Genomic DNA, 21,749 nt, shown 5'->3' with positions numbered 1-21,749 from the left:
TGATTGTTAGCCCTACTGATAAGTACAGTTCAGCACCATCATTCTAGAGGACCATATGTTGCCTTCGTGATCTCTTACAAACAGTTATGAATGAAAGCCAGTGTGTGTTGCTTCACTGATGTTGACAACCTGGAACGTGTCCAGAGGAGGGCAATTAAAATGGTTAAAGGTCTGGAAGCCATGTTCCACAAGGAGTGGCTTAGGGAGTTGGGAATGTTTAGCCTTACAAAAAAGGTTGAGAGAGAACATGATAGCCATGTTTAAATATTTGAAAGGATGTCATGTTGAAGAAGGGACAAGTTTGTTTTCCAGGGCTTCAGAGAATAGGACACAGAGCAGTGGTTTCAGATTACAGGAAAAGAGATTCCATCTGAACATTAGGAAGAACTTCCTGACAGTCAGAGCTGTCTGGCAGTGGAATAGGCTGCCTCAAAGGGTGGTGGAGTCTCCTTCTTTGGAGGTTTTTAAGCAGAGACTGGATGGCCATCTGTCAAGAGTGTTTTGGTGGATGTTGCCGCATGGTGGGGGGTTGGACTGGATGGCCTCAGTGGTCTCTTCCAACTCTATGACTCTATGATCTAGACTTATGTTCCATATTCTTGATACACATCAGAGGGTTGCTGAGGCTCCAGGATTTCATTAGGTGGCAAAGGTGGTGAGAGAGGCTGTTATTATTGGTTATTTCCAAAAGATATAGATCTAGCCAAATAAATGCTTTGTATGTGAATAGTTTAGAGCCAGTTATAGGAAACAGTACAATACAAAATGGATTAATCTAAGTTAATATAAAACAAACCAATAATGTCAAAACCGAATCTTCAGTTCAGTAGATTAAACCAAGATAAGGGCATTAGACTTCAAGGCCTTAATTAAGTTTTCAGTCCCAACTAGTGTAGATCCACTTAAGTAGTGTGACTTCGGTAATGGAAATCTTATTAATTCATTGGGGCTACTCTAGCAGGAAAAATTGTTTCCCTCAAGATAGGCATAGAAAGTCATTATGAATACCTTAAAATCAGACTCTAGGCATACTGTCAGCCAGTGCAGTTCATTTACAACTGGTATATGCATGTAGTTCCCAGCAGAAGTGTTTTCCACTAGGAGCATCCATGTTGTGTTTGAGAGACAGTCACATGTAGAATGCATTGCAGAAATCATGAACTATGTGCCCACGAATGATAATCTGAGTTAGTGAATCTTTTGAAATTGACCAAAAGCACTCTCAGGCCACTTGGTCCTTTATTGGCAAAGGAATTTTCCAGGCTGTATGCCTGAGCCATTGTGGGCTAGTACAGCCAGCCCTATTGAGGATGGGCTTCTTACCCAAGACATAGACCTAGAAACCACCAGTACACAGGTCTTCTATCTCGTTGGGATTGAGCTTCCATTTATTTACCCCTATCCAGTCTACTGTAACACCTGGATGATGGTCCAGCACCAATTAGGCTCTCACCTGCTTTTAATTACAAGGAAAAACTGTGTTAATAATGATACAGAATCGTAAACTGGTGGCCTTGCCCAGTGGCTATATATAGATCAGAAATGAGCAACAAATGGCCCACAGGTCTCATGCAAGCTGTCTGGGCTCCCCAGCACCCTCTCATGCACACAAATAATTTTGCCTTGTTTTGAACCCCTGGCTATCCACTTCCTATTTTAAAAAGTTGTATGCTATTATTGTTGTTGTCAATTATCATTATTATTGTTAGGTCCTTGGAGGATAGAAGTGGGATTTTCAATGAAAAGAAAACCACCCGTTTTTATATGAATTGGAAGGGGGGATATTATAGATGGTGGGAGGAGCCCAAGGACTGTGGTACAAATATTCCTCTTCTGGATCTCTGGATATTGGCCATGCCTAGTATAGATGCGGGGACGTGGTGGCACTGCGGATTAAACCGCAGAAGCCTCTGTGCTGTAATATCTGTAGGTCTTCAGCTGTAAGATCGAATCCACGTGACAGAGTGAGCGCCCGTTGCTTCTCCCAGCTCCCGCCAACCTAGCAGTTCGAAAGCATGCAAATGCAAGTAGATAAATAGGGACCACCTCGGTGGGAAGGTAACAGCGTTCCGTGTCTAAATCACGCTGGCCATGTGACCACGGAAGATTGTCTTCGGACAAACGCTGGCTCTATGGCTTGGAAACGGGGATGAGCCACGCCCCCTAGAGTCGAACACGACTAGGCAAAAATTGTCAAGGGGAACGTTTACCTTAGTATAGATGTTAAAGTACATGGAATCCAATACAATTATGTAGCATTACACAAATGAATAACCATGAGGATGAAGAGAATTCTTCAGAGTCAAAGCAGAACCAGACAAAGGGGATCACCCCCAACAGTACCTATTCCGCTGGCAGACAGGACCCCCCCCCCCAACTGACTGGTATAGAACATCCACGTCTGGTCCACAGATTAAAGGGAAACAACTCCATTAGGGGAGAAGGATGAAAGTTAATTCTATCAATTTGATGTAAACGTTTTATTTAGAAAATAAGAATAACAAGCAACTGAAGGCAGGCATCCCGAGCAAACGCTGTTCTTTTGTACATCTTTGGATGTCTGTTTAGTTGTTTTCCATTTTTGATTCCTATGGTTTCCTTTTACTGTATTCCAAAGCAGTGTCCCATGAGAATCATCAGGGCATGGCCACATCAATTTTAGTGTGATTGCTGCGTAAAACATTTGGCACCTCAATGTGTATTTCAAGGTGAGTTTTAAATCATTGCCCACTTCCATACAAATCTTTCTAGCATGACGAAAATAAAAATTGAAAGGAAAATACCTTCTGTATGATCCCTATAAATGCTTTGTCCATAATTATCAGATCTTGCTACCAGAACATGTTTGTTACAATGTTCCTTGATTATTTGGATATTCTAAGCTGCTGTTTCATAACATAGTTACGACATAGTGTTGAACAGCTAAGACTCTTGGTCTTTAAGGTGCCCCAAGAGCCATCTCTGTTCTTCCTTCTGTACACTAACATGACTGTACTCTTGGAAATTTCCACAATGTTAGATTTTGCTCCAAAGTATAGGCAACTGTGGTAGTTCTTGACAAAAGAATCTGTCCATACTGAAGTCTTGAGGCCTGGTCTGTACCAGAGATGGGGTCCTTTCAGTAGAGTTTGCATATATTTGGAACCCTCTCCTAAAAGGATAAGCATGGTCTTGTTTGTTTTTAAACGGTGCTTTAGTTTCGTTGAAAGTGCTGTGTGTTTAGTTTTAAACTCCTTTTAATTTTGTAATTAGATTTTTTTTGCATATGAGAATAGTTTTGGGGTTTAATTATAGAGGATAAGGGCTTCCAGGGCTTTTGTAGAACTGTGAACATCTATATTTCTGTCTTGGCATAGAAGTATGTGTGTGTTATTTCATCAGGTTGGAACCAACCTATAGTGACCATAATAGGGCTTTCAAGTAAGAGCAGTATTTAAGGAGTAATTTACCAGTGTTACTCCCCCTTTCCTGGTGAGTTCTGTGGCTGAGCAGAGAACCAGACCCATGTCTTCTGAATCCTAGTCCAGCACTGTATTCACCTGACTACGCCATATTAAGTGGCATATAAGTGTTATACAATAAATCTATGAATGAATGCATTAGTTCAGGCTGCCAGTTGGGAATCATAGCCCCTACAACAAAAATAAAACAAACCACAACCTAGCATAAGAAGGAATAAACTGGATTAGAGCTTTTCTCTTCCTGTGTGGTTCTTTTAATTATACATTGTTATTTATGTACAAGGCCATTTACAGATTGCATATATGATAGGCAGATCTTAACTCCTCCAAGGTTATATAACCTACGATAGATACGGAGAAGCAGCATAGCAAGATGGCATTGGTGCCATGGATAAATAGTGGAATGACCTGTGTATGTTCCAGTCGCACAAACAATGACCGTGTTGCAACAAGGTATAGATGGAGTATGGAGAACATAGTACTCTTCGTATGCCGTTGATCCACAGCTTCCATTATGCCTGACAATTGTTTATTCTAGCTAGGATTGATGGGAGTTGAAATGCTGTAACAGCTGGAGCTCCCATTTTCTCATGGTCTATGAACTGGGAGATCATCCAAAACATTCCAGGAAAAGGTGGTTTTGAGGATGGACTTAAACATAGGAATTGGTTTCAAGGAGGCTGTGATTAGGTTCGTTATAGTTTGGAAGCAGTTCCTCTCTTTTGGCGGGAAATAAGAAGGGAAATTCTTTTTGAACATCAGTAGATTTATTATTCTGAACATTTGGAGGATCAACAACTACCTCAACTGGTTCTAATAAACTGATATTAACTGTCAATAACATGGTGTCAACAGTTCTATCTTTGAATTAGTGGTTTCTAGGAAGGGGCTGGTCCAAACTGTTTAGTCTCCTCAGCGGGGCACTGCTCACCGCACAGATGTCTGGCCCAGTTAGTTGCCCTCCAAAGGCGGGTGATTGAATGCGGAGTCCAGCCAGACCACCTCCTTCCAACATCCCTGACCTCTCAGATATACCACCACTGTCCATTCTAATGGATCCAATGGGACTTCCTTTAACAGGATATAGTCAGGATTAGGCAGTAGTCCTCCCGTCTTTAACTTAGGGAAGTCCTCCAGTGGATCTTTCATCCTTTCATATTCAGCTTCTTTCCCCTTCTCTCCTGTTGTCTTTATCCCTTCTTCTTCTCCTGACCCCACGATTCTGAATTGTCTCCTCCCCCTCGTCTTCTATATCTTCCTCCCAAACTGGTAAGATTAACTCCTCTCCTTTTCTCCCTATTCTACTAAACAGACCTCCGTCTTTACCTTCTTCAGCTCCCTGTTTCCCACTCCCTCTACATTCACCCCTTCCTCCAAGGTGTCTCCTCTTTTTTTTTACCTCATCCCGCACAGGTATCTTTTGTGAAGGGGACGACTCACTCTCCATTTTCTCCTTTCTCTCTGTCTCTCTTTCACAGAGGCGTTCTGAGTTCAAGATATGAGAGGCAGAACTGGAAAACCAGTGGAATCATTTCAAGAGTGTGGAAGGAACAGTCATCCTTTGTCTGCAATCTATAGTAGAATTTGTTCTGTCATTTCAGAAAAGTAGGGTAGCCTTTGAGGAAATGTGTCTCCTTTATTAACAATGTGTGAAAGATACAAAATACAGTAGAATGGAAATTGCTCTCCCCTTGCAAACCGTACGGTACTCTGTCATTCTCTGTTCCATCTTCCCCCTGCCAAAATAAGCTTTCTTAATACCACATTTAAAATGCATTTTCTCTTCAGTCCCCCCCCCCCCCCCAATATTCCATTATAGCAAGAATGTCTGCTTTTAAAGATCTGGATCTGTTTTGCTGTTTCTTCCCATCTGGAATTAGGGGTTTGGTTAAGCGAAAACATTTTCTGTGTTTCTGTCTTTGACAAATGTTATCTGAATGTATCTTAAAACTAAGAGAAGTAAAGATGATAGAAAGTGGCCGAAATCCAGGGTAATACTGCCAGAACAAAAAGGACCATTGGTATAGTTAGGCAGGATTGGTGCAAGGCCTGGTCTGCAGACAGAGGGATCCAGATGCTGATGGTGCCTTGAGTGGTTTCTGTGGAACCATCTGGGACCTGTCTTCTTCATCCAATTCATGATTATTTTGGCTCATGATTATTTTGCTCATAAGGAGGGTGGAGCTGTGCCTGGAGATCATGCGATTGTGCTGCCTGGACTCTGTTGCACAGAACGGCAGCAGTAAATCGGCCTTGGATGCCTCCTTGTGCAAGTTTGGAAAATATATAAACACATACATAAGCAGGAATTGCTCAGACATGATGCCAATATTGTTTATTATACCAAATACAACTTAGTTTCATGTAATCAGGCCTAGGTACAAAGCTAGTAGTAATAAAGGTACTGTAAATGTATATAATAAATATTTGCTATTCTTAAAATAATACTTAGGAATATTATATTTGTGCAGTTTGCCTTTCTGAAATACTCAGATCCTTGTGTTCATAAATACTAAGATCTTAAATACTCAGTTCCTTATGCAGCTGAACCTTTGTGAGCGTGGGGAAGGCTCCAGATTCTCTGTAGAAAGGGAAAGTTGTCATTTGAGATAAGATTAAAGCCTCACAAAAGGGATGTCAAAGGAGGTAGCGCCTGCTAAGGGACAGGAGAACTCGGAGGTGAATAACAGATAACAGTGAAAGAATGAAGCTTGAGGAACAGAGGAAGGAAGATGGGAAAGGCAAAAGGAGACTAGTCATCTAAATCCAAGGATGCTTCTCTCAGTTCTGAATCAGTGTCTGTTATCAGTAGTGGACTGGATGAAGGTGAATACACTGAAACTCAGTCCAGACAAGGTAGAGGTGCTTCTGGTCAGTCGAAAGGCAGCTCAAGGAACAGAGATTCAAGCTGTCCTGGATGGAGTGGCATGCCTTCTGAAAACACAGGGGCACAGCTTGGGGGTGCTCCCGCATTCTTCTCTGAGGCTGGATACCTAGGCTTCAGCAATGGCCAGGACTGTTTTTGCACAGTTTTAAAACTCATGCACTAGCTGTGCCCGTTCCAGGACAGGCCTGACCTGGCCACAATGACACATACCTTAGTTATATCCCAGCTGGATTACTGTAATGTGCTCTATATGGGGCTGCCTTTGGAGAGCATTTGGAAACTTCAGTGGGTCCAAAACGTTCCAGCCAGATTAAGGGGAGGGGGAAGGTTATATAGATCACACAACCACCCTGCTTCAGCAGCTCCACCGGCTGCTGAGCTGTTTCTGGGCACAATTCAAAGTACTGGTTCTAACCTATAAAGCCCTGAATGGCTTGGGCTCAAGCTTTTTCAAGAACTGTGTTTCCTTTTATGAGCCTGCCTGGGAGTTAAGATAATCAGGATAGGCGTTCTCTCGGTCCCACCACCATCACAGGTGCATTTTGTGGGAATGAGGCAGAAGGCCTTCTTTTGTCACTGGACACTGGCTCTTGAACTTCCTGCCATAGGAGGCCAGGCTTCCCCCATCTTTGCTGTCCTACAAGCAGACAAAAAACCGTTCTCTTCCGGCAGGCTTTTCCTTAGGTTTTTTTTCCTAGGAGACAATAAACGCGATGGCTTATGTATTGTTGCTTCTAAATCTGTTGTTGTTTTTAACCCTTAGGAGGTCAAAAGAGTTAAGACATTGTGCGTAGAGACAGCAGGGTTGAATTTCTTACAGTGGCTGCAATACTATTGTACTTTGTGTAGCATAAGGTTATGCCTGCAGATGTTCATGTAGTGCAAAGTTACTCCTGCAAACATTCATGGGGAGCTACATCCAAACAGTTTGCACAAAAAGTTACTCAATGCACAACTAGCTACATTAACTGCACAGCTAGTTGTGAAACCGTGTGTGCAGAAGTTCTTGCTGGATGTGACTTCCATCTTGATGTAAATTTCACAGCCAGTTGTGCAACTCTGAGCTGCACAAATATAGTTACACAACAGGATTTTGGCCACCAAATTGAATGAAGCGGCTAGTTCTTTGTATGTTTCTAATCTCCTAGCTATAGACCATATGTGGAGCTTTATCTCTCATATTACCTATACATATAGGTTTTATTACCCAATTAATCCTTATCTCCACTATAAACATTATAACCTTCTCCCGTAATTAATGCCACCTTTTTGGAATCTTGAAAGAGGGCAACGTCTTTAATTTTACCAAAGAACTCCTGACTGAAAAGTCCTGCGGTAACAATGTTTACTTTCCTATCAAGTCCAAATCCTCCAAAATAGCAAATGCCTCCATAATTCAGAACAGTGTATTTTCTTTGTGGGTCTAGATCTTCACAGACAACTAGTTCCTCATCAAGGTACACTCTAATGACAGTTTTGTTTTGTGTGATGGTGACAAAATGCCATTTATTACAACACAGAGTGTTGCTGCGGTGAATAAGAGGGATGGCAACTCTCTCTCCAAGATTAACCACAACTTTCAGCATTCCATCAAAAAGTCCAACTGCAAGGAAATCATTATCTTCATCCTCAGCCCTTCCCAACCATACAAGTAACCCATCTGTCTTTGTGGTGGTAAAATTAAGAGACAGCTTAGTGAACCTGAGGTCTCTTGCTTTATAATTGGGGTCTATGTATTTTATGTATGAATTACCTATAAATTTTGCAGTAAAAAATGATACCTGCCGTTCACACCAAAAACCTGACCAGCCAAGTCTACATGCACATGTGTAAGAAAGTAGAACTGGGTTAGGTATACAAATGCCTCCATGCAGACACTTGTTATGAGAACAGTACGTTGATTGCTCACATGTCTCTCCCATCCACTGCTTGGGACACAAGCAAGAAAAATGAGCATTTTTAACTTTGCATTTTCCATTATTTTTACACACTTTGTACCCACAAGAAGTTCCATCACAGTCGCCTACATTGGAACCACCTTTTGCTCCCCTCTCAGTTAATTCCAGTTCTTTGTTATTGATGAGAACCTCTCGAATGCAGCCAGTAAAGCCAATGGGCTCATTGTTGACTGCCATTGGGTTAACCAAGTGTAAAGAGGAGACCCCTCCAATGTAGAAATCTGTGCGTGTGTCCAAGGCAGTCATGCCGCTGCTAGCTTTCTGGGTTATATTGATGCCATCAAGATCCAGGTAACCTTCATTGCCAACTCTTCCTGCTTTAATCAAGTACCAAGAATTATTTGTAATGTGTACATTTTGAAATGTCTGCAGAATTAATGTTCTGTCACCCAGGTTGTAGCGTAGTTGGACATATCCATTTACTAAGGAGAGGCTTAGGAAATCACCTAGGGAGAAGGGAAAAACAACCATCACACTTCAACATTTCTTGAGCCTGTAAAATCTTCATTTGTTGAGTATAACAGGTGGACCTTGTCTTTGTAAAGAACAGGTATATATTGTACAATACCTGTCACCTACAAAGTGAAACAGACCCTCCCATACTTTGGCTGGCTAGGTGTCTAGCAACCCCTCCCCATTTTGCAGTTCAGAAGAGTCAAAAAATCATAGAACAGCATGAATGGAAACAATCCCCAGTGTTATCGAGGCTACCTCCTTACCAATGCTGAAGCATCCATGGCTAACAGTCACCCAACTTTGGTTTAAAAGCCTCCAACAAAAGAGTTTGCCAGCTTCAGAGGCAGTTGTGTCCGTTCCTGAATGATTCTTATTATCTGCAGCTTCTAGTTACCATGTTGTCAGAAACTCCTCACTCTAATTCACTGTTTCGGGCCCTACCTTGCAGAGGAGTAGTAAACAAGCATGCTTCATTTCCTGTGTCATAGCTCTTCAAATACTGAGGATCGCTATCAATATTTTTTCCTTTCAGTTTTCTTCAGCTCCAACGCACCCAACTACCTGAACCACTCCTCAAAGAGCTTGTTTTCCAAACTTGTAATCGTCTTGGTTGCCTTCAATTGGACACATTATATTTTGTCAATATCCTCGTTAAACTAGGACAACCAGAACTGGACACAGCATTCTGGGTGAAATCTGATCAAAGCAGAACACTATAATTTTGTCAATGGAATATAGAGTTCCATTGCTGTTTGTTTGGTCACTGCATCACACTGTCGATTCATGCTTAGCTTATTGTCTACTAAGACCCTTACATGCTTCAAAGTCCAGCTGCAAAGACAGAAGGCCCTGAGGTCCCATCATGAGTGGTTAGTGGCAGATGTTGCATGCCTTGATAGGTCTCATGTAGTACAGGCCGAGGGTAGATGTGGCACCTTATTTTAGAAGCATGTTAAGTAAATAAGATGATGATGGTGGGAAAGGGAGAGGTTCATACTGAATAGCAAGTATGAGATAAGGGCACTGTTTTTCTCAGAGTTTTGAATCATTTGCTAAAACACTTTGACAACTTTCCTGTTGACTAGACATAGAGCAGAAGGGGATTGCAGGAGTGTTCCCTCTGCCCTGACACATTCCACTCTGCATGACCTGCAGGATGAGCCTGCCAGAGCCTAGGGGTGAGGAAAGCTTGCACGAATTCCCATCTGGCACAATGTCTAGGCAACAGGATGCTAGCCAATAATCATGGGCAAGAGGGAACTTTGTATTACAACGCGTTGAGAAATGTGCACCATTTCAAATCTCAGCCAGTGAATGGAGAAACGCTACTGCCAGGATCCAGCAGTCTGAAGATACAAAGCAGCACTCTGCAATGCCAACTAGCTGTTAGGAGTGAAGAACACAGGCTAACTCTTATGTAACTGGAAGAGAAACTGTTAAGGCTTAAATTGCTGAGCCTTACATAATGGTGGCTAAAGGAAATGCTTTTACATAAGGTGCTTTTGTAAACAACACAACAGAAAGTTCTTTCATTTCTTTTGGCGGCTGCTTAGCATCCTCCCGGGCCTTTCATCAGTCCAAATCAGTTTGCTTTGATAGACTCATTGGAAGGCAAAGAGAACAGATGCAAGACATGGTGTTTTCTTCCCTCTGACTTCTTTGGGGCAGTGTAGTTGGAAGAGGTAATACGGGTGTTGCAAATCAATTGGAGTACTTTGCTGATGGACCCTAGTGACTTGGAAGGGAGAACAGTGGGACTGAAATGATTGGCCAGAATAACTAATAATTAGTTCATAGGACCTGTTCCTGCTGGGGCTTAAGAAGAACTGGCTTATGTGTCTCCAGTGTTCTGTTGTAAACATCCTTGTTCTTAACTAGAGGTGGGCATTGCATAGTCTTTCAACAAATTTGTAAAAACAAACCATATTAAGGGCATCTGTGTTTCTAAGGGGACAACAGGATAGAGCGAAAAGGCCAGAAACCTTGGGTGGAGGACCATCTATCCCTTGTGTGAAATCTGGAATTTGTGATCAAAATCAAAAGTGGGAGAAGAGAAAGAAAAACGTCTCTTTGACAGCCAAGGAGAAGGAGAGTATGCTCTTTAGCTCAGAAATGAACTTTTCCTGCCTTTCCTGCTTCAAAGCCCTTGATTCACAGTCTATATTGTGACTACAGCACTGTAAATTTCACATGTAGGGCAAAGGAAGAATGAGGGGGAAAGAAAAGGGGCAGCAAACGTAGAGAAGTGGAGGCTGCCAACATTGCCCTTTTAAAAGGAATCAGAGGGTTATCTCCATTGCCTTTTTAAAGTTCCTCACTTAGTCTCTCGCTGGTGGCTGCCTTGGGAAGATGATGAGGGTTTTTAGCTGGCGGCTGGAAAAAACCAAAATAATAATAAAAATAAAAGAGAACAACTTGCTCTGCAGACAGCTGCTGCCTGGCTACAAGTCCTCCTGTCCCACCTGCACTACTGGCTTTATGGCCTGAGCCTGTTACAGGTATTCACCCATTGACAGGTTTAAGATTTTCCCGGAGAACTGAAAATGCACAAATGCACAAATATTGGCATGGATGTGATCATTTTGTCTCATTCTGAAATGGCACAACGCAAAGACAGTCAGTGTCCCTTACCTGATCGTTGACTTAACTGCTGGGCAGTGTAAAAGAGGATGCCGTTTGCTGAAAGGGCCTGGAACTGCATCTGGATATGAAACTTGTGTCGAATATTGAAGGAATGAAATGACATCCAAGAAGACTGATTGCTAATGAAGGAAACATCACTTATGGCCAGGGCTACAAAACAAAACAAGACAGTGTGATAGGTCAGCTTTGGCATATTACTTTCTCACAGTTCTGATTAGAACTCAGGGCTGAAATGAGAGTTTAATATTCAAAAGATATTTCCCCTCCCAACAAAATATATATGCATTTCCCACAAGTTGGTACAATAAATCTAGGGTGAATCAGCCTTGTCCCTCTGTCACCATTTGTAGGACTGAGCTTTTGGCAACAGCACATACTTGAAGGTGGTATTTATTGTAGTTTGCCAGGAGGGTACATGGACTTTTCGGCAGCCAACATGTGGCCAGGTTTATTTGGGCCAGATCATCCATCCACCAGGCACTCAGGGAAAGCATTACAGCTTCAAGTAAAACCAAGGCATACACTAGTGAAAGTAAGAACACAACAGTGTTTAGTAGTAGCCTTTGACTCAAAGCATGGAAGAACATTTGTTAAACAGTATTATAATCCCAGTGGAAGGGAGCAGTGTTTATTGCTCATCTTCAAGAAAATAAAGAGGGAGCCAATCCTAGAATGTTCTGAGAACAATGGTACTGAAAAGGCCCAGACAGAAGCATTTACCTACCTAGCTTCACTAGGTGGTGGGACATATAGCAGGACCTACAACAATATTCGTAAATTATGGGCAATGAGACAATTCATGAAAAAGGCACCTCCACAGCATTATTTCATGCTTAAAATATATCCTGTCCCCCACCCCAAGAAATTGAATTCTGGCCACTTCCTGTCTCGGTGTTTCTGAATTTGGCCAGTTTGGGGTCTGAGCATACACACAACATCCCCCTGTAGACTGTGGAGATGGAATATGGTCCCCCAGATTTCTGGAGGTTTGAGCTAATTTAGGCTGGGACTAAGAAGAAGAGAGATGATAGAAGGAAGAGTTCTGCTGAATTAAATTTAAACCTAGGAAGGAACAACATCCTATCTATTATTTTAAGAACAATTTATTAATGAATTAATTCAAGCTGAGCAGTGTGGTGCTCAATACCTGAGGCTTAGCTATGTGGAAGGTGTTCTAACAGCCTGAGAGAAGGGCAAATACACACACACACACATAGGGGCAATCAAAGGTTGGTAGCAGCAAATGAGGAAGATAGGAAATAAATGAAGATTATTAAAGAAGACATATTTATGCCTGTGGTTATTTAAAGAGACTACCACCTAAATAGACAAGAGAGACTTTTCACCTCAGTATATGAGAGGCTGGACAAAAGGAACCAGCCAAAGGACTTTAAGCATCAACAATGGTCATGTGATAAAAATCCCTTCTTTGGTAATAGCAAAGCAAAGCAAAGTGTGCTGCTTATATACTGCCCCATAGCACTTCTCTGGGCAGTTTACAAATTAATCATGCAGGCTCCACATTCCCCCCCCCCCTGCGAGCTGGGTACTCATTTTACCGACCTCGGAAGGATAGAAGGCTGAGTCAACCTTGAGTCGGCTACCTGGGATTGAACCCCAGGTTGTGAGTACAGTTTTGGCTGCAGTACAGCGGTTTAACAACTGCGCCACAAGGCTCTTTTCGCTGGGATTTGTGTCGCACTATTGCCTGGGCCCCCATATGTTGGAAGAGACTTGATGTGCTATCATGGCTTTTCAAAGCAAATGCTCTCATCCCCCCCCCCCACAATTTTCCAAACAGTAAGAAATGCTCTGAAAAAAAAAACTTTGATGGCAGCACATTGCTTAATGTAAGGAGAATTTTGAATGAGAATCTTACTAGACCAACTAGAATCATAGGACTGTATTGACTTTGCAAGCACTGTCCCTGAAGTATATTTTCCTTCCCTTCTTGCACTCATTATTCTCTGGCTCACGCCTCACAGAAAGTCCAATTCACAAGTCTTGTCTTTGCCTTCCTGTTCTGTTGAGTGCTGTTGTCATGGATGCCTGTCTCTCTAGATAATTTCTTCAAATCCCAAACTCCTTCTTGGTGTTTCTAACAGCCTGCATTCTGAAACCTAATTATGAAAGATTCTTTTACCAACTTTTGACCACTAGGATTCTCTAGGAATCTTGAAGCTAACAGCAAAAACAAAATATACAGACAGTGGCTGAAATTCAACTAGAGTAGGCCCATTTAAGCAAGGCAAAGCAAAGTGTGCTGCTTATATACTGCCCCATAGTGCTCCAAGCACTCTCTGGGTATACAAGTTAATTATGCAGGCTACACATTGCCCCCTCCCCCCACAAGCTGGGTACTCATTTTACCAACCCCGGAAGGTTTATTGGTTAGAAGTTGATTCAGGAATAGTTCTTAAGCACATTCTTAAAGTTACACAAAGCTTCAGTATTTTCCTTTAACTTCTGTATTTAACTAATACAAATAACATTGTGACTATTCACTCCCTAAACTCTCTTTCTGCCCCAAAACACAACCTTTCTCTCTCCCTATCTGCTCTCTATCTCTCTAACACTCGGCTACAGCCCCCTTCTATATAGCTGGCTCTGCCTCCCAACAGCTCCCTATTGGTTCATGCAAATGAACTGCTGAATATGCATGCAATGGTGACTGCTACAGCCATCCTTCAAAAATCCGTGGGAATATCAGGTAGAGAAGGTGTCATAAAATGAGGAAGTCAAGATCTTGTGGGATTTCCAGATCCAAATGGATAGACACTTTGAACATAACACACCAGACATAGTAGTAATAGAACGAAGAAATGTCTGGATTATTGACATTGCAATTCCAGGGGATGCCAGAGTTCAAAATAAAGAATTGTAAAAACTAACAAAGTACAGAGATCTGGCCATCGAAACATCTTGCTTGTGGGTGAAATATACTTCAGTGGTCCCTGTAGTCACTGGGGCTTTGGGAACAATATCAAGAAATTTCACACAGTGCTATAAACAGTTAAAGATCTCAGAAATGACACTATCATAGCTACAAAAAAAAAAAAAAAACAGTGAATCTTTCCAGGATTTTCTAATTATAGACTTTCCAGGATTTTCTAAGTATAGAGTAATCAGAAGTGGTCTACCATTCTCTTTTTCTGTGGCCATGGGACTACGCCCAAGTCTATATAGGCTGACTTCTCTGGAAGGCACTGTGGGCAATTCATGTCCCAGTTTCTAGCTCTGCAACCATATATCTAATCACACAGTCAAAGGTGACTGGATAGCATGTAACAAGAACTTGCACCATCCCTTTTTCAGTACCTCTTTCTAGTAGGCTGCAGAAGGTCAGGGCTTTGATATCGTGGCTCCCAGATTCTCTGTGATCCTGTAAAGTATGTGGTTTACGTGCGTTTTGACTTTTGATGTGAATGCCCTGCAAAGTCGTAACCAGACATCATTTGATGTCTAGTTCTCCAGGAAATAAAACCATATCAGTAAGACCCTTGGCCAGGACTGAACTGAGGATATCCAGCTGAGGGGAGAAGTTTCATCAGCAGAGCCAAGAGGAGACAATTTCCCTTTTCCCTCAACACAGGCTTCCATATCACTCTTATTCTCGAAGGGCTTCTGATTTTCTGGAAGAGACCACGAGGATGCATGAGCGCATGAGCTGTGTGGGGAGAGTTACCTCTTCCTCGTTCTGCTGACAGGCTTCTTCTGTCAGCCCTTTTAACCAGCTGAAGGATGGCTCTTGCACTGACCTAGTTTTTAACCTGAAAAGGCAGGCTCCTGTCACTAGCCTGAGTTCCTTCAACTTTTAGGGAGACAGGTATGTTATGCCACACAGTATCTCTTGGCATTGCTTTTTTCAATTACCGCTATCACATGAAAAATGATCAAGCATACACTCCACTAGCAGAGTTCTACTAGGACTGAGTTCTTAGGCAAAATCTAGTAGATACACAGCCCTTTGTGTCTCTCTCCACACAAGGCTGCTTACACTCATACACTACACCAAGACATTGTGTCATTAGGAGCACTTGGTGAGTTTCATTTTGTATATTCTTGATGCATAATAGTGATAGATGTTGTATCTGAAAGTTTATGGGGTTTTTTGCCTTGTACAAAAAAAATGAAAAGTAGAGTTTATCCTCACCAAACAGTATTGCTATAGCAACAACAGGAAAGTATTAGTATAGTGTGTTCTGAATTCTCTAGCAAGAACACCACTGCATTAGACACTTTTTTAAAAAAAAAGCAAATAATGTATTCATGGTTTCTTTCAGATGTAGAAACATGAATTCTGCACATTAAAGTTGTGCTAACAGCACCAAGATCCTTTGAGTATACGTCAACTTGTATATATTATATGCGATCAAGTCACAACTTACGTATAATAACCCTAACAGAACTTTCAAGTTAAGTGAGATATTTAAAGAATGGTTTCACCGGTGCCACCCCTGAGTCTCCATGGCTGAGCTGAGATTTGAGCCCTAGCCCATCATTTGATCTATTATATCACAGTGGGAAGTAGAAAAGTGATCAGATTTAATAATCCATTAACGATGGATTTTTTTCCCCTGGCCCTGGGATCCCTCGGGGACTGTGCCATCTCCTCCAAATGAAACAAGGAGTAACTAAATGTGGTTATTAAATCACTTCTAAACCCCTTGCTTCCAAAATAAGCTTTGGTTGGTATCCTCTCACTTTGTTTTAGAGGTGAACTGAGCTCACGGGGCTGTGTGTGCTTCTTCTTTGGGGATGGAGGTATTAGTTAGATAACCCTGTGAGTTGGGCACTTGGCTGCAGAACCAGAGACTGAAAGGTCAGTTCTCTGCTGTGCCTCCTGGGAGAAGAAAGAGACTGTGTGGTGTCGGGCCAGCTGCACAGTCCCAGGGTGTCCCCAGAAGAAGGGAAGGTTAAACCCTCTCTGGGTACTCCACACCTAGAGAACCCTGAAAATGGTCACCATAAGTCAGAATTGAATTGATAGCAGATGATGACGATGATGATTATAAAACTCCAGGCACAGTCAAAATTATAAAAACATTGACTGGTATTATATAACAGGTACAAGTTTTAACTAAAAACCTAAGTATCTGTTAAATATTGGCTCAGAAAGTACAGTGGTGCCTGTTACATACAGCACTGATGTTACCTGTCTGTCATGGGTTTGGAGGGAAAGTTCCATCCTATGGGGAGTGGAAGGCGGGACATCAGGAGGAGGGGCTGTACTGTATATATATGTGGAGCGTGTGTGGAGACGCTGAGAAGAGAAGAAGCAGCAGCTGGGAAGAAGAAGCTGGTGTGGGAGTCTGTGTGTCAGACAGGGTACTACTGTGTGTCAGTCAGTACCAACCTGATAGGTTCAGGTGTCTGTATGGTTAGCCAGAACTGATAGGTTCAGGGTCTGTGCTTCAAGTTAAGTGTTCTGTGTGAACCAAACTGTGTGCATGTATGAATGAGACTAAGCCACGTTACTATATCTTATTCACTTGATTCTTTTATTTTTCCCTGTGTGTTGTATTTAATAAACCTTATTCTTTTATTTGTTGAAAATCCATCCCTGGTCTGTGTGACTTCTTATAGGGAATGGTTGGTGGCAGCTTAGTGAAACTGTGGCATATCCCAGTAGGTCTGGGTTTGTCACATTGATTGGTGGCAGCGGTGGGATACGACTGGTCCAGTTGTCCAGTGGTCCAGCAAAGCCTTGGCAAGTGTGCCCAGAGCAAGGGGGGTCTAGTCAGGGACAATCTGAGAGCGCGTAGGTAATCTTCTAGGTGTGCCTCACGGGGAGGTGCACTAGTAGAAGAACGTGTAACCTCAGATTGGGGGCTAGATTAGGGAGCTCTGAGGCAGCCTGTTTTGGCGGGAAAAAGCTGAGGCAAAATTGTAAAGTAGAAGTGATTTAGCCTGCCTGCTGAGAGGCCCAGCAGAGGGGGGTAGACTCTAGCTCGCAACTGTTGCAAGTTAGTGCTGAAGGACAGCAGCAATCTATAGAGAAAGCTGGTTCTGAGGCAAAAAAAAAAAGTGGTCGTTTTATTTTGAGGCTTGACTTTTGAAAGCAGCCTGTTCTGGGGGGGAGTATGCCCTTGACTCGAAGCCAAATGGCAGAAATGGGTGAAGTGAAAGACCCCCAGGTTGACCAAGGTTCTGAGGATGAATTTGGCTCAGTGCAGGGTGACAGCACAGGAGAGCAGAACCCAGAACTCAGAAAATTGCTCATAGCCCAACAGCATGAACTGAGGGTGAGGGAAATGGAGGAAAGGGAAAGAGAGAAACAACGGCAATTTGAATTAGTGAGGGAGAGAGAGAAAATTGCTCTGGAAAAAGAAAGAATGGCGTTTGAGTTAAGAAAACTGGAACTGATGAATCAGAACAATAATAACAATAGGGTTTCTGAGGGAGGCCAATTGTCTAAAGCTGACCTGAAGAAATTCCCTGTGTACCACAAGGGAGATTGTCCTGAGGTGTTCTTTTCCCTAGTGGAAAGAGCGTTTGTGGACTTCTCAGTGAGGGAAACTGAGAAGATGACCATTATGTGATCTTTAATCAGTGGCAGCCTTGCTGAAGTTTATTCAGAGATGCCACAGGAACTGATGAGAGATTTTGCAGAGTTTAAAAAACTGGTGTTTGCAAGACATGGGATAAATGCGGAACAGCTGAGGCAAAGATTCAGGTCAATCACCAAGAAACCAGAGCAGACTTTTACCCAAGTGGGGGCCCAATTGGTGAGGCTGCTAGAGAAATGGCTATCTCAGGGGGGGACAGAGACCTTTCAGCAGCTCAAAGACTTGATAGCGCTGGAACAGTTCTATTCAGTCCTGCATGGGGAACTGAAATTCCAGGTGAGGGAAAGGAAACCAAAATCTGTGGCAGAAGCAGCCGAGATCGCAGATTTTATTTCCCAAATAAGAAAGCCCTTGGGTGAGGGGAAAGCGATGGGGAAACCTAAAGAAACCTACAGCAAGTACTCTCAGGGACCAGGGAAAAGCCAGCAAGGGGGAGGGGCCCATGGTGAAGGGAAGCCCTCAGACATGAAACCAAGACCTCAGATTTTGGAGGGAAAACCAAAACAAGATGAGAAAGACTCAAAATACACCAGAAAATGTTATTTCTGTCAGGGAAAGGGCCATCTAATCTCAGAGTGTGAGAAATTAAAGCAGCTAAAAGGAATTGTGCCTCAGGATTCGAGTGCAACCAAGCCAAAAGCTGTGTTCTGTGTCCAGAAAGAGCAAGGCTCATTGTCACTGAGGGAGCCTGTTGCCATGGCTACTCAATCTGGAACAGCTACATCTGCTGATCAGGCTGAGGAAAATGGTCCTCTGGTAGAGGTCAGGCGCTGCCTACTGGTGAGAACAGATTCTCAGTTGTTTGAAACAGCAGGGGTGGACGTAGGAATACTTGACCATCAGTATAGGGGGCTGCGGGACACTTGTTCCCAGGTGACCCTGTGCCATCCAGATATTATTCCTAGGGAGTATGTAATCCCAAATGAGAGCATGAAGGTGGCAGGGATTGAGGGGCAGGTGATCTCACTGCCAGTAGCAGAGGTACCTGTGAACTTTCAAGGCTGGAGGGGAGTTTGGCGGCTAGCAATTTCATCGACTCTGCCAGCAGCCGTGCTCGTGGGAAATGACCTGGCTGAACATGTGAAACGGGTGCTAGTGATTACACGCTCACAAGCCACCACGGGGACAGTTCAGGGGGGTAATGATGAGCCAGAGACGGAAGCAGGTGGGGGGAGTTCAGAAGCTGTGGTGGAAACCTTAACCACAGACAGCAGATTTGGACAAGAGCAAAAGGCAGACGCCACTCTCCAAAAGTGTTTTGAACAGGTGACTGACGCCCAGCTAACACCTGAAACCCCAGTGAGATTTCTAGAGAAAAAGGGGATTTTGTATAGGGAGACCCTGAGGAATATCTCAAAAGGGGGAGATGGGATCACAAGTCAGCTAGTGGTACCTGAAAAGTATCGCCCCATGATCTTACAAAGGGGACACTCTGACATGTTTGCTGCACACTTAGGGGTGAACAAAACACAGGAGAGAATCACACAGAATTTTTACTGGCCTGACATAGGGAAGCAGATCAGGGAGTTCTGTAAACAATGTGATGTGTGTCAAAGGCAGGGGAATAGCCGTGACAGGACCAAAGCAAAGTTGTGCCCTTTGCCTGTGATTGACACTCCGTTCAAATGCATAGGGGTGGATATTGTGGGACCTTTGCCCAAGGCCACAAAGAGGGGGAACAGGTTCATTCTCACCATTGTGGACCATGCCACGAGGTACCCTGAAGCCATTCCCTTGACTAACATTGAAACTAACACAGTGGCAGATGCCTTGGTGGGGTATATGTCCAGGATGGGATTTGCCTCAGAAATAATCACAGATTTGGGAGCATCATTTACATCGAAGCTCATGAAACGCTTATGGCAAATCTGTGGAATTAAGCACAAGGAAACCACTGCCTATCACCCTGAAAGTAATGGGTTAACTGAGAAGTTCAATGGGACTCTAATGCGCATGACTAGGGCTTACTTGGCAGAGAATCCAAACAATTGGGACCAGAAGCTGCAACCCCTTTTGTTCGCTTATCGATCAGTGCCACAAGCCAGTACCGGGTTCAGTCTATTCGAACTTTTATTTGGGAGAAGGGTGAAAGGGCCCCTTGATTTAATCAAACAAACTTGGGAGCAGATCACCCAGGATGACCCACAAGACGTTGTGACATATATAGGCACTTTAAGGAATGACTTAAAGAGAAACCTAGAGCTAGCAGCAGAGACCCTGCAAGCTCAAAAGGTCAGAAAGAAAGCTTGGGATGACCAGGAAGGCAGGGAGAGGTGCTTTAATCCAGGGGAGGAAGTGCTTTGGCCTAGGCTCTGCAAAGAGAGCAAGTGTCAGCTGGGTAGCCCAGAAATAAAATACTTGGGTCACATGGTAGGGGGAGGAGTGATAAAACCCCTAGAGGCCAAAATAGAAGCTGTTCGTGATTGGTCCAGACCCAACACCAAGAAAAAAGTCAAATCATTTCTTGGGTTGGTGGGCTACTACAGAAAGTTCATCCCGAGGTTTAGCGAGATTGCGGCTCCGCTGACCGATCTGACGAGGAAGAAGGCTGATGACCGCATCCCGTGGACCAGCGACTGTGAGGAGGCGTTCCAGAGGTTGAAGCAGGCGCTCATCAACTATCCAGTGCTGCGTGCTCCAGACTTCGACCGGGAGTTCATCATCTACACCGATGCGTCTAACAGCGGGGTAGGAGCGGTTCTTTGCCAGGAGGATGAGAATGGTGACCAGCATCCAGTGTCCTACCTGAGTAGGAAACTCCAGAAAGGTGAGAGACATTTGGCAACCGTGGAGAAGGAGTGTCTGGCAATAGTCTACGCGATCCAGAAGGCCAAGCCTTACATCTGGGGAAGACATTTTACTCTGTGCACTGACCATTCACCACTGCAATGGTTAAAGACAGCGACTGTGAGGAGGCGTTCCAGAGGTTGAAGCAGGCGCTCATCAACTATCCAGTGCTGCGTGCTCCAGACTTCGACCGGGAGTTCATCATCTACACCAATGCGTCTAACAGCGGGGTAGGAGCGGTTCTTTGCCAGGAGGATGAGAATGGTGACCAGCATCCAGTGTCCTACCTGAGTAGGAAACTCCAGAAAGGTGAGAGACATTTGGCAACCGTGGAGAAGGAGTGTCTGGCAATAGTCTACACGATCCAGAAGGCCAAGCCCTACATCTGGGGAAGACATTTTACTCTGTGCACTGACCATTCACCACTGCAATGGTTAAAGACAATGAAAACCCACAATAGTAAACTTATGAGGTGGGCTTTAAACCTGCAAGACTATGACTTTGAAGTGAAGGTGGTCAGAGGGTCAGTGAACTGTGTTGCTGACGCCTTGTCAAGAAGACCTGAAGAATGAAGACGGCGAAAGAAACATGGACTATGTATATATATTGATGACAAAAAGTTAAATGTACCTGTTTTTTGAACTTGGTTTGTATGAATAAAGGTAACTTGATGTAATGTATATGGTAAATGTTTAAATGCCTAATTGATATGGTTAACTTAGAATGTAAGTATAAGTAAGTATGATATTGTATGTATAAATGTTTTTGTATGTTTTGGATTCAGGTTGTTTTTTGGGAAAAAGCACGTTAGCTTTCCCCCTACAAAACAACTTATAAAGAGGGGAGGTGTTACATACAGCACTGATGTTACCTGTCTGTCATGGGTTTGGAGGGAAAGTTCCATCCTATGGGGAGTGGAAGGCGGGACATCAGGAGGAGGGGCTGTACTGTATATATATGTGGAGCGTGTGTGGAGACGCTGAGAAGA

At 43.3% G+C, this 21,749-nt stretch overlaps 1 protein-coding gene across 1 annotated transcript in view; it reads right to left on the bottom strand.

Annotated features, from left to right (window-relative positions):
• Positions 1–3,253: 3,253 nt before the first annotated feature.
• Positions 3,254–21,749, bottom strand: part of LOC110073002 (protein eyes shut homolog) — a 39,290-nt gene continuing 20,794 nt past the window's right edge. The window contains exons 4-5 of the mRNA XM_020781781.3: positions 11,394–11,555; positions 3,254–8,752 (exon numbers count right to left, since the gene is read on the bottom strand). Coding sequence (XP_020637440.3) covers positions 7,560–8,752; positions 11,394–11,555 — 1,355 coding nt within the window. The 3' untranslated portion in view covers positions 3,254–7,559. The remainder of the gene's footprint in view (positions 8,753–11,393; positions 11,556–21,749) is intronic.

The sequence above is a fragment of the Pogona vitticeps genome, chromosome 1, assembly GCF_051106095.1.
Source record: "Pogona vitticeps strain Pit_001003342236 chromosome 1, PviZW2.1, whole genome shotgun sequence".
NCBI lineage: Eukaryota > Metazoa > Chordata > Lepidosauria > Squamata > Agamidae > Pogona > Pogona vitticeps.
Note: the sequence above shows the minus strand (reverse complement) of the source record. Positions and strands in the feature narration are given on the sequence as shown.